This window comes from Barbus barbus, assembly GCF_936440315.1.
Source record: "Barbus barbus genome assembly, chromosome: 4".
NCBI classification, from domain to species: Eukaryota; Metazoa; Chordata; class Actinopteri; order Cypriniformes; family Cyprinidae; genus Barbus; species Barbus barbus.
In genome coordinates, this window is record NC_136732.1 from 24,222,173 (window position 1) to 24,242,877 (window position 20,705).

Consider the following 20,705-nt stretch of genomic DNA (forward strand, 5'->3'; position numbering starts at 1 on the left):
TTAAGTAATATGTGAATGTATTTTTATTTCACTTATTGCTCTTTTAGTACATCAAATTAAACTGAATTAAAATGTTGCTTTGGCAGCTAGCTGAAAAAAAAAAATGAAATTTGTAAAATATTTTATTTCAGTTAACAATTATTTTTGTTTCAGTGAATTATTTTTTAAGATGGTTTTAGTTTTAACCCTGGTAGAAATAAATACATTGATGGAGCTGCATATGGTGACATGAATGTATTATGCTTATGAATGTATTGATTGTGACATTGATTCAAGAGTTGTGTTTGATGTGCATGAATATTAACGCCAGCTCTGTTCCAAAACCTAATGAGCTGCCCAATAGGCATCTATTTTAGTCATCATAGGCACTCTCCCAACACAAAGGCTCCTCCAAACAATAGGAATCAGATTTATTCCGACCTTATGAGATAGCTTTGCAAAAAGGACTTCTCAAAATCAATTGCAATTATATAATCTGATTGCCACTTTACATTGATTAATTTCTTAGAATATTCCATCTAATAAAAATGCATCCATTCTGACAATGAAGAGCACTTCAGTGATGGCATATTTTTGTTGGCCAACTTGTAAGTTAGCATCACCCTGGTTCCCTCGACAAAACCCCAATAGGGTTTTTCCATTGGCTTTTGGTTTATTGCAGAAAATTAGCTCTGTGATCAACAAAATATTCTTATGATTCTTACAGGATAATCCTCACCAAGGAGTTTTGAAGCCTAAATCGTCAGAAGTAAAAAAGCTTAAACATACACTAACCTATAGTAACTGTGTTTTGACCTGAAAAATGTGTTATTCGTGCAGCACTCTATTAGAGGAACTGTGAATGTTGGGTCTCTTGTGCACGTTACTTGAGGAGTGTTTGTGGCAATGGATGTCAGTGATCACTTACGAAACTTAACTATGTTTTACTACAAATAAAAAAAAAACATGGTTTCTGTAGTTAAAGGGTTACTCCACCCCAAAATGAAAATTTTGTCATTAATCACTTACCCCCATGTCTTTCCAAACCCGTAAAAGCTTCGTTCGTCTTCGAAACACAAATGAAGATATTTTTGTTGCATTCTGACAGCTCTCTGACCCTCCCAGCAGCAATGTGATTAACACGATCAACATCCAGAAATTGTTCATTCAAACCATTCTTGTTCTAGAAAGCAGTTAATTGGACAAACATTTGGATAGTGCAGGTCACTATATTTAGTCTCTGACTTCGTTTTCCTTGAAGACAAAAACTACATTTTATATGTACTCTATATCTACTCAAAGTTTGTTTTGCTAACCTTTAAGGAGTATAGCAATATAGACAAATCTAAAGGTATGGTCACATTTACCATAGTTCACCAAAATTTTTGACAAAAAGCACAAACTATAATTTCATTGGTGCTCATTTACGATATTCATTTCAGTTACATTTCGGTAGCTGCTGACAAGAAGGACAACGAGGTAGCTCACTAGATTTTGAAACACAGCAGGGCCATATAAAATGTAATCATTTCACCAAGATTAAAGTCTTCCCTACTTAATAACCATCTGAATTTGAGAACTCTAAAGCCAAATGCACTGGTAAATCGTCATAAGGCTGAAACAATTACCAAAATCAAATTAGAATCCAGACGTTTCACAGCAATGTAGGCCATACATTTAATTGAGGTGGGAATTGTGTACATGAATGCTCTTTTTTTGGACCATCAATCTCCCGGGTTGTTTGAAAGGTTGCAGGAATGTCAGTGGAATTACATGAATTTCCATCGCTTGACACCATCAATGCAATAAAGATCCATCCAAGATCTTTATTAGAGAGCTTAGCATCAGTTAAGCCAATATTAGCCATTTTACTAATGGTGTTGACTGTGTATTGCAATGGCACAGGTTCCCCTCCCCATCTACCCTCATGAGCCTTCATTCGAACGTCGCAGGGAACTGCAGAGATTGAGTCATAGATGTGGGGGATTCATTCCACATGTAGTCACATAGATGCAGATATTGCAGCATCATTCTCTGCATGTCTGCATGGATATAGATGTAGAGGACTCATGTGTCCATGTGTGCACATAGATTTATCTTCCCCAGAGTTTAGCAGAGAGGCGCCTGAATAAAGCTGTCAGAGTGAAAAACAAGCTCCACATGCTCAGTTATATTAAAGATACATGCAGTTTGTGTGTGTGTGTGTGTGTGTGTGTGTGTGTGTTTGCTGGGCAAGGACACTCAATCCCCCTCCTACTGACGTGCATGAGAAACACTCGGTGTAAATCCACCTTCACATGTCTTTGAAAAAAATCACATCACACCCACATGAAAGCAGATTCTAGTTGTGGATGTTCAAGCAATAAACGAAAATGTAACATCTATTTTGTCTCCATTTTGTTTACCTTCTTGTAGCTCATTTGGGAAAGCATGACACCAGCAACACAATGGTCATGGGTTATATTCCCATGACAGTTATGTCAAGGTGCATTCAGACACGATTAAAACCAGCAAAATGCTATTTGACACTTAAGTCTCTGTTTTTAGTTTCGATGATGGGGGACGTGAGGGGTCCTTGCACGCTGTTAGACATTAATGATACAGTGGGTGCAGATTGATGGCAGGCAGTCATATTTGTCTCTCTCTCCAGCACTCTGAAGAGCAAGGAGCTCTCTCCTGTGATTGGCCACATGGCTGTGCAGGCGTCAGGTGCAACAGTGCCCCCTGTCAGCAGTCATCAGAGCAACAGCCAGTCTCCCCACTCTGCCGAGCACAGCCCCCACACCGTACACAAAGGTTCGTACCACTGGGATTCCTCTTTAATTCAATCTACAGATAAAATCCTCTTTAAATCTGGTATAATTGGGTGATCAGATCACTGTATGCATCTGGTAATAACACGTTTCTCATTCTGTCAAGGTGATTTTGTGACGACATACATCACTTACTACATCAGTATTTGTTCTTTATTGTACTGTGAAGTTTTGTGCATGTGAATATAGGTGGACTGTATTACACATTTTACAATAGGGTGGTTATTTTAGTTAGCAAAATACTTGTTTTGCTACAGTGATTAGTGTTATGTTGGTATACAGCTGCATTTGAAAAGAAATATAGGTACAGTGACTTGAATACAAATTAATTTCTGAATTAAAATTCATTAGATATGTTTTAGGGGGTATAAATAAATAAAAATGTCAATGATATAACTCTTGATATAATGAGGAAAAAGACTCATTAAAATAATGCAGTTCTTGAAAAGAAAACCTTATTAGTTTGGAAAGATTGTATTTCTTAAAACAAAAATATTTCAACTGTTTCATTTATTGTTTATATTAAGGAAAATGATTTATGATATTAAAGGGGTCATCGGATGCCCATTTTACACAAGTTGATATGATTCTTTAGGGTCTTAATGAAAAGTTTATAACATACTTTGGTTAAAATTTCTCAATGGTAGTGTAAAAAACACTTTTACTCTGTCAAAATCGGCTCTGTTTTCATCAAGCCATTGTAGTCCATGTTGCTTTAAATGCTATTGAGCTCTGCTGACCCCGCCCCTCTCTTCCGTGGGGTGACGAGCAGACTGTAAACTTCAGCCGTGAAACTGACTAACTAGCACATTATTAGGAAAGGTGAATTGCAAAGATTCATAAAAATTGTTATACTCACTTCTTCTGTAGATGAAGCTGGATCACGAATGATTTGCGTGAACATAGACGAATTTAGGGATTGGGATCGGCGCATTCACTTCAAAAACAAAGTAACGTTAATCCTCTGCATCTTCAGCGGCTCAGATGTCGGGAGTAAATGACGACTATATTCATTCATGCTATATTCATTATTACATCCAACAACTAAACACTTCAATCACTTAATCTGAGACATTCTTGCCTTCCCCTGCAACGAAGTCGACACAATGGCGGACTGATGACAGCTCACTCAGGGCAGATCTAAGGAAGGGAGGGGTCTGTGCAGAACTACGTCATTCTGACAGGACTCTCAGAACAGCCTGATCTGAGAAAGGGGATTTTAAAACAGGGATTAAAAAAAAAAAACACTGGGTGGATTTTTATCATTATAGGATGGATGCGTACACACTTCCAACACACATTTATTTTCAAACAACTTGTAAAGTGAATTTTGCATCCGATAACCCCTTTAAGTCTTGATTTCTGAAGTATGTATCAACATTAAGTAAATTCATGCTTAAAACAATAATAAATACCTGTCAGTGGGTTAAGAAAACAAACTTAATTCAAAGAGAAAACAAGTTTATTTTTCTTAACCCGGTGACAGATATTTTTTCTTTTTTTGCATTAGCTCAATTACTTTTAATATCTTTTTCAGAAAATAATACTTAATATCAAAGTTACATTGAAGATTTTTATTTTTATTTTGTTTATTTATTTATTTATTTATTGCAATGTTCAGGTTGTAAAATGTAATTTGATGCAACTCCCCCAAACCTTACAGTAATGATATTCATAAAGTAATAATTCATTTAATATTTAAAAATACTTTTACTTTTGAAGGGTATATTTAAAAACATTTAGATGTGTACACTGTGACGAGTCGGCTGCCTCCCCCCTGTCCATCATCACCACCCCGTCCCGTATTCGCCGCCCTTCACCAGGCTCCCGACGGGAGTGGGTGTGTGAGAGAGGAGGGGCGCTGAACACGCAGGGCTGGCGGCGTGTGATGAGGCGCACCTGACGTGAATGGAGCCTCATCACCGCCGCCGTTTAAACGCCAAGCGCCTCTCCTCGGGAGACCGGTCTCTTCCCCGTGCATGCACGCTGGTGTCCTCGTGGGTCCAGGAAAGGGAGCGTAGAGGGAACTACCCGCCGCCGCCAGAGACGCGAGCGGCCGGACCCGCAGTCCGGCCGACACCGCACCCGCGATACGGCCGTCGGGCGAGGACGCCGGGCCGTGGAATCCCGTCGAGCACCCGGGGATCAAGGAGTTGGACGAAGCCGCCGTCACCCGCGCCCCGGGACCTCCAGACGGGAGCGCGTGCGGCCGCCGGACTCCGCCCCTTACCTGGACCCTTCCCTCCTGAACACTGCCTTCCTTCACGAGCCCCGCAGCACAACGAGGACACCAGATCCCTGTTTATTTTGGACACTTTTCCCCCTTTGGACACTTTATTTTAATATTTTGTTTAATAAAAACCTCTCCGAGGCTTGACGCCACGCCCACTGTGTCTGTCGTTGGCTCCTCCCGCCACAACACTCACATCCTTTTTATGGTGTAAGGAAAATATTACATTTATTTTTACTTAAAGACATTACCAAGATGCATTGCACCCAATTTTCACTTTGAATCTGTGATCTGATCACCCAAAACAAATGTTAATACCAGGTGTAAACAGGATTGTAGAGTAAAGGTTACTTGAATGCATATTTGATTTTGTCTGATCTCTCTCTCCTTACAGCCTCTAAGAAACTGGCCCCTGTGCCGCCCAAGGTTCCCTACGGCCAGTCGGGGGGGATGTCAGACCAATCCACAGGTCAGCCGTCTCCGGTTAGCCTGTCCCCCACTCCCCCAAGTACCCCCTCCCCATATGGTTTGGGCTGTCCCCCTGGAAACGCGCCCACCTCTTCCCCTGGCCAGACCCCATTAGGGGGACCCCATACGTTGTCCTCGCCACCCTCTCTGACTGGTACACTCACAAAGTCCCGACCTACCCCAAAGCCCAGGCAGAGACCCAGTCTACCCCCTCCCCAGCCACCCACCGTACCCCCTACGGTCCCCCAGCCCCTGGAGCAGGGTCTACTTGACGGATTGTCCCCCGGGGAGAGCATGTCCACAGGTAAACATGCCTCAGTGGCAACATCACAAGTGGGAGTCCAGCGTCCCTCTCTCAAACTGTCTGTCTCTCCGTCCTACGCAGGCGATGGACTTTAAGGAGCCAGATCCCCTTATGAAATGTGAAGCCATTTGTCTTAAATATGGAGTGCCCATAGATTCAGTTGCCTTTGAGATGTATAGTATGATAATTATTTTTTGAATCCCTAAGATTATATTTTAGCTCTACGATTTTAAGAAAAAATGGAAACAAAGGGAATTCACTCTAAGCCCAGGGACATACTGTATATATTTTACTACAAAGTGAAGTGGGTAATTCTTGCACCACCAATGGAATTGTAACAAATTATGTCTTTCTATACAAAATTTCCACCGACTCTTCTGCTCCACCACAAACTCTTGCACCAATATCATGCCATTACTTGATCCACTTGATTGAAGTTGTTGGGGCGTGTTGGACAGTTCAAACAAAGCAAGCAATGTTTAAACAGGGGACGGAGTTTACATTCTTTAGGGTGTTAAAAAAAAAAAAAGAGTAAAAATTGGCAAGTACTTGCTGAAAATCTTCGACTCCAATTAGATTGGCTAGCTTTACATTCAACTTTCAGGGTTTGAAAGTGCGGTCATATTTACCATGGTTTAGCTAATTTTCAACATTTCACATTTCAACAAGAATCTAAATGATAAGGAATAACACATGAGGGTGAACTTTTTCTCCAAGCACAAATTTCATAGGGAACACAAATTGGTTGCATGGAAAAAATTGGCAGGAACTTGCTGAAAATCAACTGATTAGCTTTACTTTCAACTTTTAGGGGTACAGGTGCAGTCACATTTACCATTGTTCAGTGAATTTTCACGGGTTCAGTCGTTTCAATAGGAATCCATGCGGTCATAAATATCCAGGTGAGAGATATCCGGATGCAGATTTCTCAAAGGGTTTAAATTGGTCACATGGAAAAAAATGGGTAAGCACTTGCTGAAAATCATCAACTTCAAATTTATGGGTAGCTTTACTTTCAGGAGTATGTGTACTCACATTTCAGGAATTACACATGAGGGTGAAATATTTTCCCACACAGATTTCGGAAGGGATTGAAATTTGTCACACCGGAAAAATGGCAAGCACTTGCTAAAAATCACCAAATCCAATTGATTTGCTAACTTTATATTCAGCTTTCAGGACTGAAGGTGCAGTCACGTTTACCGCAAAGTTTTATCATAAAGTTGCCTTCAAACAACAAAATACAAACAATATTGAACTTCAGCTGGTCATGATACAAACTGCTATGTTGACCAGTCTGACTACATGAGACTGACCAAGAACGAAGCATTTTAACATGCAAAGAATTACACACTTCATCTTTGAAGTTCAGTATGAGCCCTATAGTTATTTTCTCAGCTTTAGTGTAAGACTGTTTCTGTAAAGTAAGGTTTTGTGGTCTTTGTATCATTCTAGTGGCCCGCAGTATGGCACTGATTGTATGTTCTCTCATGTGAGGCGTGTCTGTCAGTCATTCTCCTGAGCACTGATTGATGTATGACTCTTTTATCCCCTGTCATCGTTGTGCACCTTGCAGCTGTGTGAGGCCAGGGACTGAGTGTGGGCTGAGTGTGAGGGGGACATTTAGGGTAAGCCAGAACCTGCTGTGCTCGTGCCATAGCCTCATCTCACACCGTCTGGCCTGGTGCTGTGGCTGAATCTGGGGCCTCTACTGCAGCCTTGCTCTCTGTCTCATACTGTAACACTTCCTTCTCCGGCTCTGTCATTCTCTCCCAGTTGCGGGGCTGTCCTTGGCTTCTTCATTCTGTCAGTGTAGTCTGTGCATGGTGTGAGACTGGTCTATGCATGGCTTACGGCCTTACTTTTCCAAGCAACATCACGCATTTGCCAACGTCGTCGCTTATGAAGTCCATCTCAACGCCTCCGGCCCTGACCTCACATCGTGATCCATTCCCCCTCCCAATATCCCCACCACCGCATAGGTGGGCCCAGGTAAACCCCAACCAAACTCTCTTTGAGTCGAGTCCATCGCAAGACGACAGTACGACTCTCCGCCCCCCCCCCAGTCGTGACTACACCATCTCGTGTCCATCTCATTCTTACACAGGGGAGGTCATCACAATCAGAAACAGTCCACCAATCCACATAGTCTACTGACAAGGTTCTTAATGTTACCACATCTTCAATTTGCACCCATCTTGTTGTCTATGTGTGGAGTATTGTGTTCATTGTGTTCAGTGTTGGGGGTAATGCGTTTCAAGTAACATAACGCTATGTGCGCATATTTTTTGTCGAGTAGAAAGTATCGTTACTTTTTACATTTAAGCTGCGGTACTTTTTCAAACATGTAACATTTAACAGGTTTAGTGTTTGGCAAATATTACGTAAACACGTAATGCTAACAGCGAATAAGTAATAGTAACAGTAATGGCACATAAATAATAAGTAATGTTACTTTTCTGTTAATTATCGGATACAATTGGAAACGTCCAATTAGAAGTAACTTACGTAAAGTGTCTTCACATGGTTAAATTCTGTTATGGATAAATAGCATACTAAAGTCACCTTAAAATCTGTAACAAGCATATTACAAACAGACACAGGTGTAATGCATTGTTTCCAGAAATTGTAAGTTTCCAGAAAGTGTAAAAACACTTATGCAGTCTTTGTGTGATATTTAAACAGAGGTGGGTAGTAAACATTTGTAAACAACTTGAGTAAACATTTTGGGTAACTAATACTTTTAGAGTATATTTACTCTTACTCAAGTATATTTTTACTGAAAAAACGGTACTTTTACTTCGTTACTGTGGGCAACGCTCCTCTCGTTACTTTATCTTAATGCAATACAAGTTAAAAATGCTTAAATTTACGCACTGCAAACAGAGTATGTGTGATGCCTGTTTCACATATACTCCGTTTGCGTTGCGTATTTTTTTCCGCACCCATGTTAACGGATTGAAGCGTTCACACTGCACACGGTTGCGGTCCGGCAGTGCATTCCAGGAGCGGTGTGTCTGCAGCAGTGCAGCGATCGTTTTCGCACCGAGTCTATATTTGCTGTGCTGCATGCGCTGAATTAAAGTGACAGCGCTTTGTTCACGGTAAAAATGAACATGGATCGACATGGAAATGTAGTAATTTCACAATAAATAGATATAATTAAAGTCTACTGTGTTTCATGGGCTTTTTGGCTAGATTTAAAACAAATAAAAGTGCACTTTTAGATAAACAAGGCAACATATGCACTTGTGTCTTGTGGAGGTAAAAAAAACAAAGTTCTTTAAAACCCGCGGGAATGTTTGTAATAAAGATTTAAATGTAAAAGGCACGAGAGCCAACTGTTTCGGTCAGTGATAAGTTTTAATTTAAAATATTTGAGAAAAGTAGGCTGTATGCTGTTTAAATGTGTTTCCACTTGCTTGAGCAACAATATACGGTCACACTTTATATTAAGTTGCCTTAACTACTATGTACTTACATCAAAAAATAAGTACAATGTAGGCTACTTATTGTGTTCATATTGTATTGCAAAACACTTCTACTGCTATTGATGTGGGATGCGGGTAAGGTTAGGGACAGGTTTGGTTGTATGGGTAGGGTGAGTTAAGGTGTAAGGGATGGGTCAACAGTTTAATTATAAATGTAATTATAGAAATTAATTACAGATGTAACTACATAATGGTATTTAAAAATATATATACAATGTAAATGTAAAAACATGCATGTAGACAATAAGTGCATTGTATCAAATTATTAATTTAAATGCAAGTACATAGTAGTTAAGGCCACCTAATATAAAGTGGGTCCCAATATACAAATCTAGAAGCCAAATGCATTTAATACGTTGTTTATATTAATTGAATTTAAACGTGAATATGTCTATGAAAGATTGTGTAACTGTACTGTAATAAAAGAAGATCACAATGCTGAAAAAGCACTTGCAGTATAGGCTAACAACGTTTGGATTTAAAATCTAAATTAGCGATTTTGCTTGAAGAACTGTTTGTAATAAAGATTTAAATGTAAAAGGCACGAGAGCCGACTGTTTCTGTCAGTGGTTTTAATTTCAAATATTTGTGATGATACAACGTAGGCTATATGCTGTGTTTAAATGTGTGTCCACTTGCTTGAGCAACTTAATATACAAATCTATAGCCAAATGCAATACATTTTGTATATTAATTGAGTTTAAACGTGAATATTTCTATGAAAGATTGTGTAACTGTACTGTGATAAAAGAGGATCACAATGCTGAAAAAGCACTTTCAGTGGCTAACAATGTTTGGATTTGAAATCAAAATAATGGATAAATGCTGTGTTTGTGGTCACAACAGCCGCGGATCAGGAGCGGACTGCAAACGCGTCCTGTGTGAAAGCACAATGAGTGCGTGCTGCTTCTGCACTGCATATGTAATGCACACGGACTGCATATGCACTGCAGACAGAGTATGTGTGAAATAGGCGTGAAACAGTAACAGAAAGTTTAAGAACATCAAGAGCGTTGAGCGCAGCGGCGTGCGACCTGTTCCAGGAGGAATGCCTTTGCCTAGACACAATTAATATTGATATTTTCATAATATTTACACTATATACATATATATATATATATATACTTTGAAATATAATTTAATTCAGTGAGGCAAATCAGAATTTTCATCAGCTGTTACTCCAGTTTTCAGAGTTATATGATCCTTCAGAAATCATTCTAATATATTGATTTATTACCAGTGTTGGAAACAGTTTTGCTGCTTAATATTTTTTGGAACCTGGGAAATTTTGTTCAGGATTCTTTGATGAATATAAAGCTAAAAAGAACAGCACTGATAATAAATCAACATACTGGAATGATTTCTGAAGGAGTATGTGGCGTAAAGGCTGATGCAAATTCAGTTTTGCATAATATAAAATAAAAACATCAAAAATCTTTTGAACGGCTGTGTGTGTGTACACATTACATAAATTGTGTCTATATATCTAAATAAAAATAGACTAAAGATATACAGTATATGATCCAAAGTAACTAGTAACTAGTTTTTTATCCAAAACTTTTTTACTCTTACTCAAGTAACTATTCAGACTATTACTTTTACTCTACCCACCTCTGCATTTAAACATCCATAAATGCGGTTTCATGCTATATTTGTTGTTGTAGGCAAATCATGTCGGGGACAAATACTTTTTCACAACAAAATTACCTAAAAATATCGACAAGCCTAGCAGGAAACCACCATTCTAGAAGACAGAGTGCCTTGGCTAATTGACGCCTGGAAAAAATAACACAAAAACATCACGTTACTTTTCATAAAAGGTAACAATGTAATCAAGTTAGTTACTTTTTAGGAGCATCGTACATGTAAAGCGTTACCATCAAAGTAACATTCCCCAGCACTGATTGTGGTGAACTGTTGATTCTATTGTTGTTACTTTCTGAAAAACTGCAAAAAGCTTTATGTAGTACTTTATATTTTAAATGAGAATAGCAGAGATTTTGCACTGAGGCAGGACAGGTTTCATTTCAAATGAAACAGATATTTCACTTTCCTCCCCAATGGCTCAGTGTAACAGAATCCCTGTGCAGAATGCCAGGAAACAGTCTGATGTGCCCCTCTCCTGCTGCAACACACATTCAACACCCTTCGCTGACTTCGCCTCTAACATTGGTCTGGGAACTGAATTTGCTTTTTGCTCTCTCTCTCCTTGTGTCGTTTTCAACATCCTCATCATCGCCATTTCCATCGTTTCTCTCTGTACTGTAAACTTGTCTTATCGTTTCACTTTTGTGGCCATCGCTCTCATTTGCATGATCCTATAGCAGATTTCTTCAGTTTGGAAATTCCCTCCATCAACGTCAATCTGGACAGCCTGTTGGACGAGTTCAGGGTGGTCCCATGTCGGAGCTCCTTTGCTGCGGTCAGCTCTCCAGAGGGGGAGTCCGTGTCCGAAGAGGAGGGCCAAAGCACCACGCTATGACCCCTGAGCCCACCCAGCAGCATGCCAGCTTCGCCCAGAACCCATCCACTCCTGCTGAGGCCCAACTGGAACCCCACCTTGGCCAAACCCTCAGTCACGGATACTACATGAGAGACTCGATAAAACGCCAATCACACAACAGGTGCCATAAAAAAAGCAACAGAATGGATTTCGTTCAAATTGCCACTGGAGGAACCTGGAGTTTTGTGTTCCGATTCCTGTTTCTCTCTGAACGATTCTGTCTGTTTCATTTTGTTGTGTTGGTTTCGTTCAATTGGGATGTTTTTATTTCTGCCTTATCAGAGCTGCAATTACAATACAATGCACATAGGGAGCGGTCTGCTGACTTTAAAGGAACCTCATACACTTTGTCTTGCTGGAGGATTTGAACTGAGACGCACCCTCATGGTATGAGAGTAGGCCGTCTTCGTTTCCCTACAGGGTCCATGCTATGCTCTTTATAGATGACTTGGTGGCATATAGCATGTTTAAGTCTAATTTTGCAATGCTGAGGTATTCTTTCTTTCTTTCTTTCTCAATCTCTCTAACCTACACTAATCACTGCTTTAGCAATCCAATTTAGTTGACCTTTTGCTAAGTCCCGCCATAAAGTGCTACTGACCAGTCTGGCCTTAGCAACTGTTGCTGCCCATTATATTATCAGACAAGTGCTCATTTCTAAGGTAGATCTATGGACAGACTGTGTGTTTAAATAATTTTGTAAAATTACATTTAAAACTATCACAGAATACATTAAACCCTTGTTGCATATGGTTCAAACAGTAGAGCACAGCTCTAGCAATGCCAAGGTCATGGGTTGGATTTCCAGGGAGAGCAAGAACTAATAAAATGTAAATATGTACCTTCCCAGCAGGCACATATTTGGTTCAATTTCGGTTGCAACGGTGAAAAAAATCCAATGTCAATTTAACGTCTAATGTCAATTTTAATTTGATGTCCAGTACTGATGTCAGCTGATGTTGATTTTGTTTTTGTTTTTTAGGTTGTGTAACCAAAATCCAATGTTAAGTCAATGTCAAATTGGCATCAAATACTGACGTCAGCCCAATTTTCATTCTCAACCAAAATGCAACGTCTGTCTGATGTCATGTCCAACGTCAACCTGATGTTATATTGACGTCCTGTGCCTGCTGGGTTGAATACAAGTTGCTATGGATAAAAGTGTCTGCCAAAATTCGTAAATATAAAAGTAAATATTGCCTCACAAAAGAGAGATCAAATTTCCCCCCCTTTTCCAAATCTTAAAAGCTGGGAATTGCATGAGGTGAATTGAATAATGTTTCCTGAACATGTAGAATGGTAAACTGAGGCCCTGTCCCAAATGGAACACTTCATGTGCACTTACGGTCTTACAGACTTACAGTGGCCACCGTGTGCGCATGTCCGTTAAGTCCACGAGACCGTAGGCTTCATTCATAATTTTAGCGTTCAGAAGGGTTCTCGCGAGCAATCAAAGCGGCATTATGTCATGAAAGTGCAGACCCATTTGGGACAGGACCTGAAATGTCCGATTCATTCCTGCGGTAGATTCAGTCAAGTTTGTCAGAGTCACCAAAAGAAACTGAGGGGGCGGGGCTTAGCAGGGAGTCAATCAATTTGCTGTAACATTTTGATAGATATGTGCGTTTATCTGTGGCAGAACATCGTCAGAACTTTCTGAAACACACAATACAGTAACACATTGACAACTGCTGCAGTAAAGTGCATTTTCGTAAAGAGCCAATACCATATAATGCAGTACATGGAAGTAAGGCAGGGTTCCCACAGTCATGGAAACTATCAGGGAATTTGAATAGTGTCATGGAAAATTTTGAAATCCCTCTAACAAATCATGTAATTTTCTATAGTCTGTATATAGTTTTTTTCTGTTCTGAAGTATTTCTTATTTTGTGAGAGTTTGGAATCTCTATATAATGATAATGGTATTTCAAAATCCTTATCCTGGAAAACTTTTCATAGAAATTCATTGGTCAGAAAGTGTGGGAACCCTGGAAATCTCAATTCTTCACCCTTTACCTGCAAAACAGAAACAGTGCTTGTGCTGAAATGGGTCACTGCAAACACTTTCCTGCAAATGTTTCATGTAAAATACTTTTGGCAGCCACTACTGAGATCAACTACTGGTTTTGTTCCAATGCACTGCCTTGCATTTTTTGTTGTCTTGCTGCACTCATATGCCCTCCAAAGTGCTTCAAATGCAGTGCCACACTACCCGTTCTGTATATACCAATACTGTATATAAAGATGTGTAGATAAGTGTCAACGAGAGGACAAATGTAAAGGCAAATATGAATTATATATTCATAAATGTGACATGCCATATTTATCTTGTATAGAAATAATGTTCTAAGTATTATTATTTTGTCCCTGAACACTTTTTGTCAGGTTCACATAGCAAGTGAGTTTTTTGCACTTTTGTAAGCCATGAACTAGATGTAGAAATATGAATGCAGACGTGGCAGAAGTTTAGGTAGAGTTACTCCCGAGAGAGATTTTATCCCTCATCAATAAACAGCCTTAATCAACAGCATAAATCAACTGTATAGCTACATACAGTACTATTATTAGAAAATATATGAAGTCGACAGATTACAATAATCGTATAACATCGGTTCAGTCTTACTCTTATAAAAACTGGTAGATTATATCAAGTAAAATACAATGGCCCTAAAAAGTTGTGATGTGTGGAATCTGCAAAATAATGATATTAGATCTTCTCTTAGCACTAACTAGTGATTTCGTCCAATTACTTAGAGGTTATTTCCTCACTAATGTCATTCATCACATGAACTATGTGTCTACATACTTTTTAGGGCCACTGTATAGCATATCTCGCCATAAAATCAATGGAAAAAACTTGGCAGGGATCATTTCGAAATGTCATCTCAAAGATATCAGGCCCTAAAATCCTTCAAAGTCTCATTGCTTTTCCCCAGACACATAATCTGATGCCACACTGAGATGGCACATTTGTTTCATGGGTATACAACACTACGAGACTACTGGATGCTGCAATTTCTCTTGTCTGAACTTGTACAAAAAGCGCAAGACTTTATTAAGGTCAAACGAACTTTAGCTCACTTCTGTCCCATGGAAGGAATGGGCACAGCGAACCGTCTCTGTTCTAATACGAAGGACTGTACTTCCAACGATGGATAGCCATGGCTTGTATTTCTCTCTTTGAATAAGCATTAGTGTACGTCAGGGACAAAAGGACTTTTTTGCTGAAATCTGTGATATGCCTCAGTGTGTGTTCTTGATGAAATATAGTCTAATGATTATTGGTGACTGAGTTATAGTTGTAGTGATTACACATTGATAATTGCAAGTGCCCTCACATTTAGTATTTATAACCTGAAGCTAACGGCGAGTTTCGTGCGTACGTGAGGTTCTGTCCGTGCCGTTTCCCGCGGTGTTCTGTAAGGAGGCAGTTGTGTTTGTTAGAGTGTGCTGACTGAATGTGATTTCGCCTTTACTTGGAAGTGCACTAGAGTAAAGGCCTTATAGCAGCTGCAATAGACGCATGGTTTATTTTCTTTATGCTCATCTCTCTCTCTGTTAGCGCTCATAATGAATGCTTATGTTGTTGTTAATGAAGATGTGGGAGGGTTTATACAGTATGTACATGCATTCTCATTCCGGTTCAATACTGCATCTGTTATCATATGCTTTTCTAAGTTGAAAAGGCACAGATACCGTATATGTTATCTTAATGTGATTTGTAAATTAAGGTAATCAGATTTATGTCTTAATTTACAGGTGACGATGTTTAACATTTTATATCCAGTATGTTCAAGAAATTGGTCAAAACAGAACGGATGTAATAGCCATGATGGAACTTTTTAAACCTGATGAATTGTACATACATCATTTTAACTGATGATTTGACCCTCACTGAATCTGCACAGGTCACGTATCACCCCAAAATCAGAAGAAACAATCAAGAAATAGTTTTATTTGAAGAACAAGAAGATTATATTAGTTTAAATTATTAAATCAAATGATTTTCATGATTATTAAGCACAATATCATTCCCAAATGTCATTATTACAATAAAAAATTCTGTAATATATTTCAATTGAGCTTGTACTATAATAATAGTATGTGTTGTATGTTTTTTTTTTTTTTAATTGTATAACAGTAATTTTAAATGTAAAACAAAATCTTTATAGTCATAAATATTGAAATTTTTATTTGATAGGATTTTTACTTTTGATTTTGGAGTGAAATGCCCTGACCTGGACCTGTTGTTGTGATGCTTTTCATTGCATTTTATGCACTGAAATCATGAGAAATCAGTACAGAATCTAAATGGGAAATATGTTAAATTCTTATTGAGCACTGTAAGCATTATCATACAACTCAAAATTTATGTTAAACCAACATGTAAAGGGCAGAAATCCGCAAAGATATCTGCAGGCACAGATTCCATGTAGGCCTAATACGGAGTCAAACATATTTGATTTCAAAATTTCTCTTATTACTTGCTTGATTCAAGAAAATGATTATAGTACATTACTAGTACATAAAATGCAATTATAGTCCAAATGTTCTTTTCAAATTGGGATTTGTCAAATAAAACAGTCATCTAATGCACCTATAAAAATTACATAATTTGTACTGATACATTTATTTTTTAATTTATCTGACATTTTCAACATGAAATTATATGTTCAAAAATAACTCATCATACAAAGAAGCCACAAAGTTATAACAGTGACAAACTGAACTGAAGATTTCTCGTCTTTTTCTCAATCATCTGTTTTGAACATTTAGGTTACTATATCACTCATTTACATCATCCTCTGAAAACCAGCAATTTGGAGTGACAGAGTATGCATTTAATTATTCCCTTTAGAAAATCACATGTGTGTTCATTAAAACATTACCAGATAATAAAGGGAGTCAACGTTGAACCAGGGATGTGTGAACAGGTGATTCAAAGGTGATAAGTTGTTCAGTGCACATTGTCCAACCATGTACAGCCCTCTTCACCCCAGCTTACCAAACTAATGTACAAATCTGCCCGTAAATCACCCTCCTCAGCTTAGCATATCAGTGGAAGAACACAGTCTGTACTGTGAAGCCTGCCGCAGTCCTTATCAGAATGTCAGAAATACATAGATATATATTAAACTCTACATTTGTAATACTTTTGGTCCAAGTGCTTTTGTTTTCTTGTGTATTGTTCACCTCAGACTGCTGTAATAACAATGTCTACATCCTGAAACGATGTAACGGGAGACAGGATATTGATCATCATTTATGTTTTTAGAAAAAAAAAGTGAAAAGCTAGATGTTTGCAAATGAGTTCTGGTGATTATCCCATAAACTCAAACATTTCAAATCATGTTGACTATTGGAAGATTATCCACATTAATTGTATAGCTATATATTGTATGTCAGCAAAAGACAAAAGAATACGTAAAAGTCAGATATTTTATTATTAACTCGTTTGTTTTTTGTTTTTTTTTCATCTAATACTTCCAAAACCAAATGATCTGGGCTATGTAATTCATATTCATAGCTCTATACTCCTCAAGTGCGGTCACAATCAGCACAATCAACTTCAAACCCTTGCGAAATTTTCACCCTCACTTTTATTTTGGATGCGATTAATCATTTGACAGCACTTTTTTCTTTTTTTTTTGCTTTTCTATTTGCTCCAATATCAAACGATTTTTTTTTTTTATAATAATGATAATAAGAGATTGTCAAATTTCCGGTCACTCCCTCAGTTGTTAGCTAAATTAGAAACACTCAGACAGCAGCAATAACTAATTTTCTGTAATTTATTGGCAAGGTAGTTTAACAAAAAAATTAGGCCCAGTTTCACAAACAGGGCTTAGCTTAAGCCAGGACTTGGCCTTTTACAAAAATGCCTAAGAGAAAACATTAAGGTGTGAATCTTGACACAGGACAATGACACTGACCTATTTTAAGATATGTCAGAGCAAGATATTTTCAGTTGAGACAACTCAAACATGCATTTTAGTCTGGGACTTGCTTAGGCCTTGTCTGTGAAACCGGGGGATAGTGTTTTATGTAGCTACGTTTTTTTTTTTGTTTTTTTTTTATAAAAATAGTTTCATGCTTTTAACTATATGGAAACGCCAGTCTGTGAAAAGGGTCCATTGAAATGACTGCACCTTTACAGTATGTCTCATTGTGCATTTCACCAAAAGACTTACAAAAAAGATTTGGGACAAATTGATACTTCAAACTGAGCAATCCATTAACATCACTTGAGCAACCTCTGAGCAATAATATAGCTGACCTCTGGGAGAAGACACATGGGTCAATGGGGTGAACTACAAACACACATACGATTCTGAAGTGCATTGAGATAGCATTACTGTACAAGTATGTCACAGAAACATCCTCTAATCAAGTAATGACTGTCAACTTGTGCAGAATGTGAGGTATTAGTCATTTAAGGGCTGGAACTAGCTAAAAAGTTTGCTAGCCCGTGTGACAAGAATTTCTGGACAAACAAGGGTGTGTTTCATTCCTTCCAGGCAATGCAAGCCACAGAGAAAAGTTCAAGCCTCATCGCATCCTTGCCCATCCTCCATTCTCAAACTTGCTGTGTCCATGGTAGTTGTAACTGAATCCCTGTTTCAACAAGATCAAGTGAAAACCAGACGACCAGCTCATCTGTTCTTCTTCACGTTTAAATGGCTCAGTCTCCTCACAGTAACTCGATGAGCGTGGCAGGTTCAAGATCAACTCGTTTTTACTAACAGCTTTGTGCATTCAGATCCAGAACAAAACACTATAACACTATATATTTAACTGTTTTGTAAGGAAACCACCTCCTTATGCCTCCCCTCAAGACATGTCAGAACAAACCTTGGAAAAGATCTCACAATAAACATCTGTTCTTCATAAAACTTTCATAGTGTCTTGTGAAACCATCTCGTTTTCAGTAACACGTGCGAAGGTAAGACTTAATAAACACACATACTAGTCTTAAAGTGATTTATCTTAGGTACCACGTAGAAGCAGCTCTGGACACTTTAAGCCAACAAAACCCAAGGAAGTGTGGCAGCCACCAGAGCCAGTAAGGTGAACGTGATCATTAGGATCAGAAGGCAGCAGGAGATGGTGCAAAGCCTCTGTCCATTGCTGCTGTAGTCCTGCCGCATGACTGAAGTTGTCCTGAAATCAATAACATCACCCTCTCTCATGGGTCGACCCAGCTCACTGATGATGAACACCTCTGAAGCGTCTTTAGGACAGAGGAGTCTTCGTCTACACAGTCTACATGATGAAATGATCCTCAGACACCTGCAGATACAGCCAAGACCTCCAGTGTGAGACCCAACAGGGAATACGGGAGAGGTCAGAGGTGGTACTTCCAGTGTCTTTCCGATCCTTTTGGGTTCATCCGTTGAGACTGTAAATCCGTGGAGCTTTTTGATGAATGTCAGGTGTCTGCAGATGGGGCAGATGATATTGTCCCGTTTAATAGATCCGTTCAGGCTGGTGTTCAGCAGAGTTCGTACTAAGCAGTCATGGCAGAAGTGATGCCCACAGTTGAGCGTCCTGGTGCTGTCCGAAAGACTCTCGTAACACACCGGACACTCGCTGTCCTGAGCCTCCTCGTCCATGTCCCTCCGGTCCACCTGGATCCCCTCAACTGATCAACAGCAGCCCGCGGGAACACGCACTCACACTGGCGCAGGTAACTGATACTCCCGTGAGATAACCGTGACAACACAGCCGCTGTCATGACAGGAATGCTGAAAAACTAGATCTGAAGAAGAAACTAGAATCAGTTTAATGTAAACAATGCGGTTTTCAAGTAGGCTATTAGTGTCGTTTGTTTGGTGTTTATGTTTTTTATTTTTACATATGACCTTAACATTTAGACGTAGCCTTATAGCATAGTAATAATAAAAATACATTAATTTATAGAATGTATTTATTGCTTATTTATTATTACAACAATCATATTAATACATTATTATTATTATTATTACATGATTACATTGAAAGATGGAAAATGGAGAAAAAAGTTAGAGAAAAGTTTAAAAAGTTGAACGCATAAAATCAGTAGTAGGCTAGTAGTAGAAATAGTTATAAAGACAAATGAAAATGAAACGCATACAAAAATGAACATTTCATTATTTTGTTAAATATTTTCTATTATTAGTAGTATAGTAGGAAACATTTATAGAGAGAAATTAAAAATATATTGGCTAATATAGAATTACAGAAAATATATATATATATATACAGTGGTGTGAAAAAGTCCTGATTTGTTATTTTTTTGCATGTTTGTCACACTTTAATGTTTCAGATCATCAAACAAATTTAAATATTAATCAAAGATAACACAAGTAAACACAACATGCAGTTTTTAAATGAAGGGTTTTTTTTTTATGAAGGGAAAACAAAAGCCAAACCCACATGGCCCTTTTTGGATGGTGTGTTTCCCATTACATCTGGCGTAAAAGTAACACAGCATTTCAGAAAAAGAACATCATACCAACAGTAAAATATGGTGGTGGTAGTGTGATGGTCTGGGGCTGTTTTGCTGCTTCAGGACCTGGAAGACTTGCTGTGATAAATGGAACCATGAATTCAGCGGTCTACCAAAAAATCCTGAAGGACAATGTCCGGCCATCTGTTCGTGACCTCAAGCTGAAGCGAACTTGGGTTCTACAGCAGGATAATGATCCAAAACACACCAGCAAATCCACCTCTGAATGGCTGAAGAAAAACAAAATGAAGACTTTGGAGTGGCCTAGTCAAAGTCCTGACCTGAATCCTATTGAGATGCTGTGGCATGACCTTAAAAAGGTGGTTCATGCTCGAAAACCCTCCAATGTGACTGAATTACAACAATTCTGCCAAGATGAGTGGGCCAGAATTCCTCCACAGCGCTGTAACGGACTCATTGCAAGTTATC

At 38.7% G+C, this 20,705-nt stretch overlaps 2 protein-coding genes across 2 annotated transcripts in view; one reads left to right on the top strand and one right to left on the bottom strand.

The window, feature by feature from the left end:
* LOC306865035 (rho GTPase-activating protein 44-like) overlaps positions 1 to 11,767 on the top strand; it is a gene marked incomplete at both ends in the record, with an annotated part of 75,268 nt that extends 63,501 nt beyond the window's left edge. Inside the window, 3 exons of the mRNA XM_079409367.1 lie at positions 2,630 to 2,775; positions 5,417 to 5,794; positions 11,610 to 11,767. Coding sequence (XP_079265493.1) covers positions 2,630 to 2,775; positions 5,417 to 5,794; positions 11,610 to 11,767 — 682 coding nt within the window. The remainder of the gene's footprint in view (positions 1 to 2,629; positions 2,776 to 5,416; positions 5,795 to 11,609) is intronic.
* A 6,103-nt stretch (positions 11,768 to 17,870) lies between these two features.
* On the bottom strand, positions 17,871 to 19,465 carry LOC306866432 (RING finger protein 222-like). Its single transcript, XM_079411647.1, has one exon. The coding sequence runs from the start codon at positions 19,399 to 19,401 to the stop codon at positions 18,808 to 18,810; it is 594 nt and encodes a 197-aa protein (XP_079267773.1). The 5' UTR covers positions 19,402 to 19,465; the 3' UTR covers positions 17,871 to 18,807.
* Between the last annotated feature and the right edge of the window lie 1,240 nt (positions 19,466 to 20,705).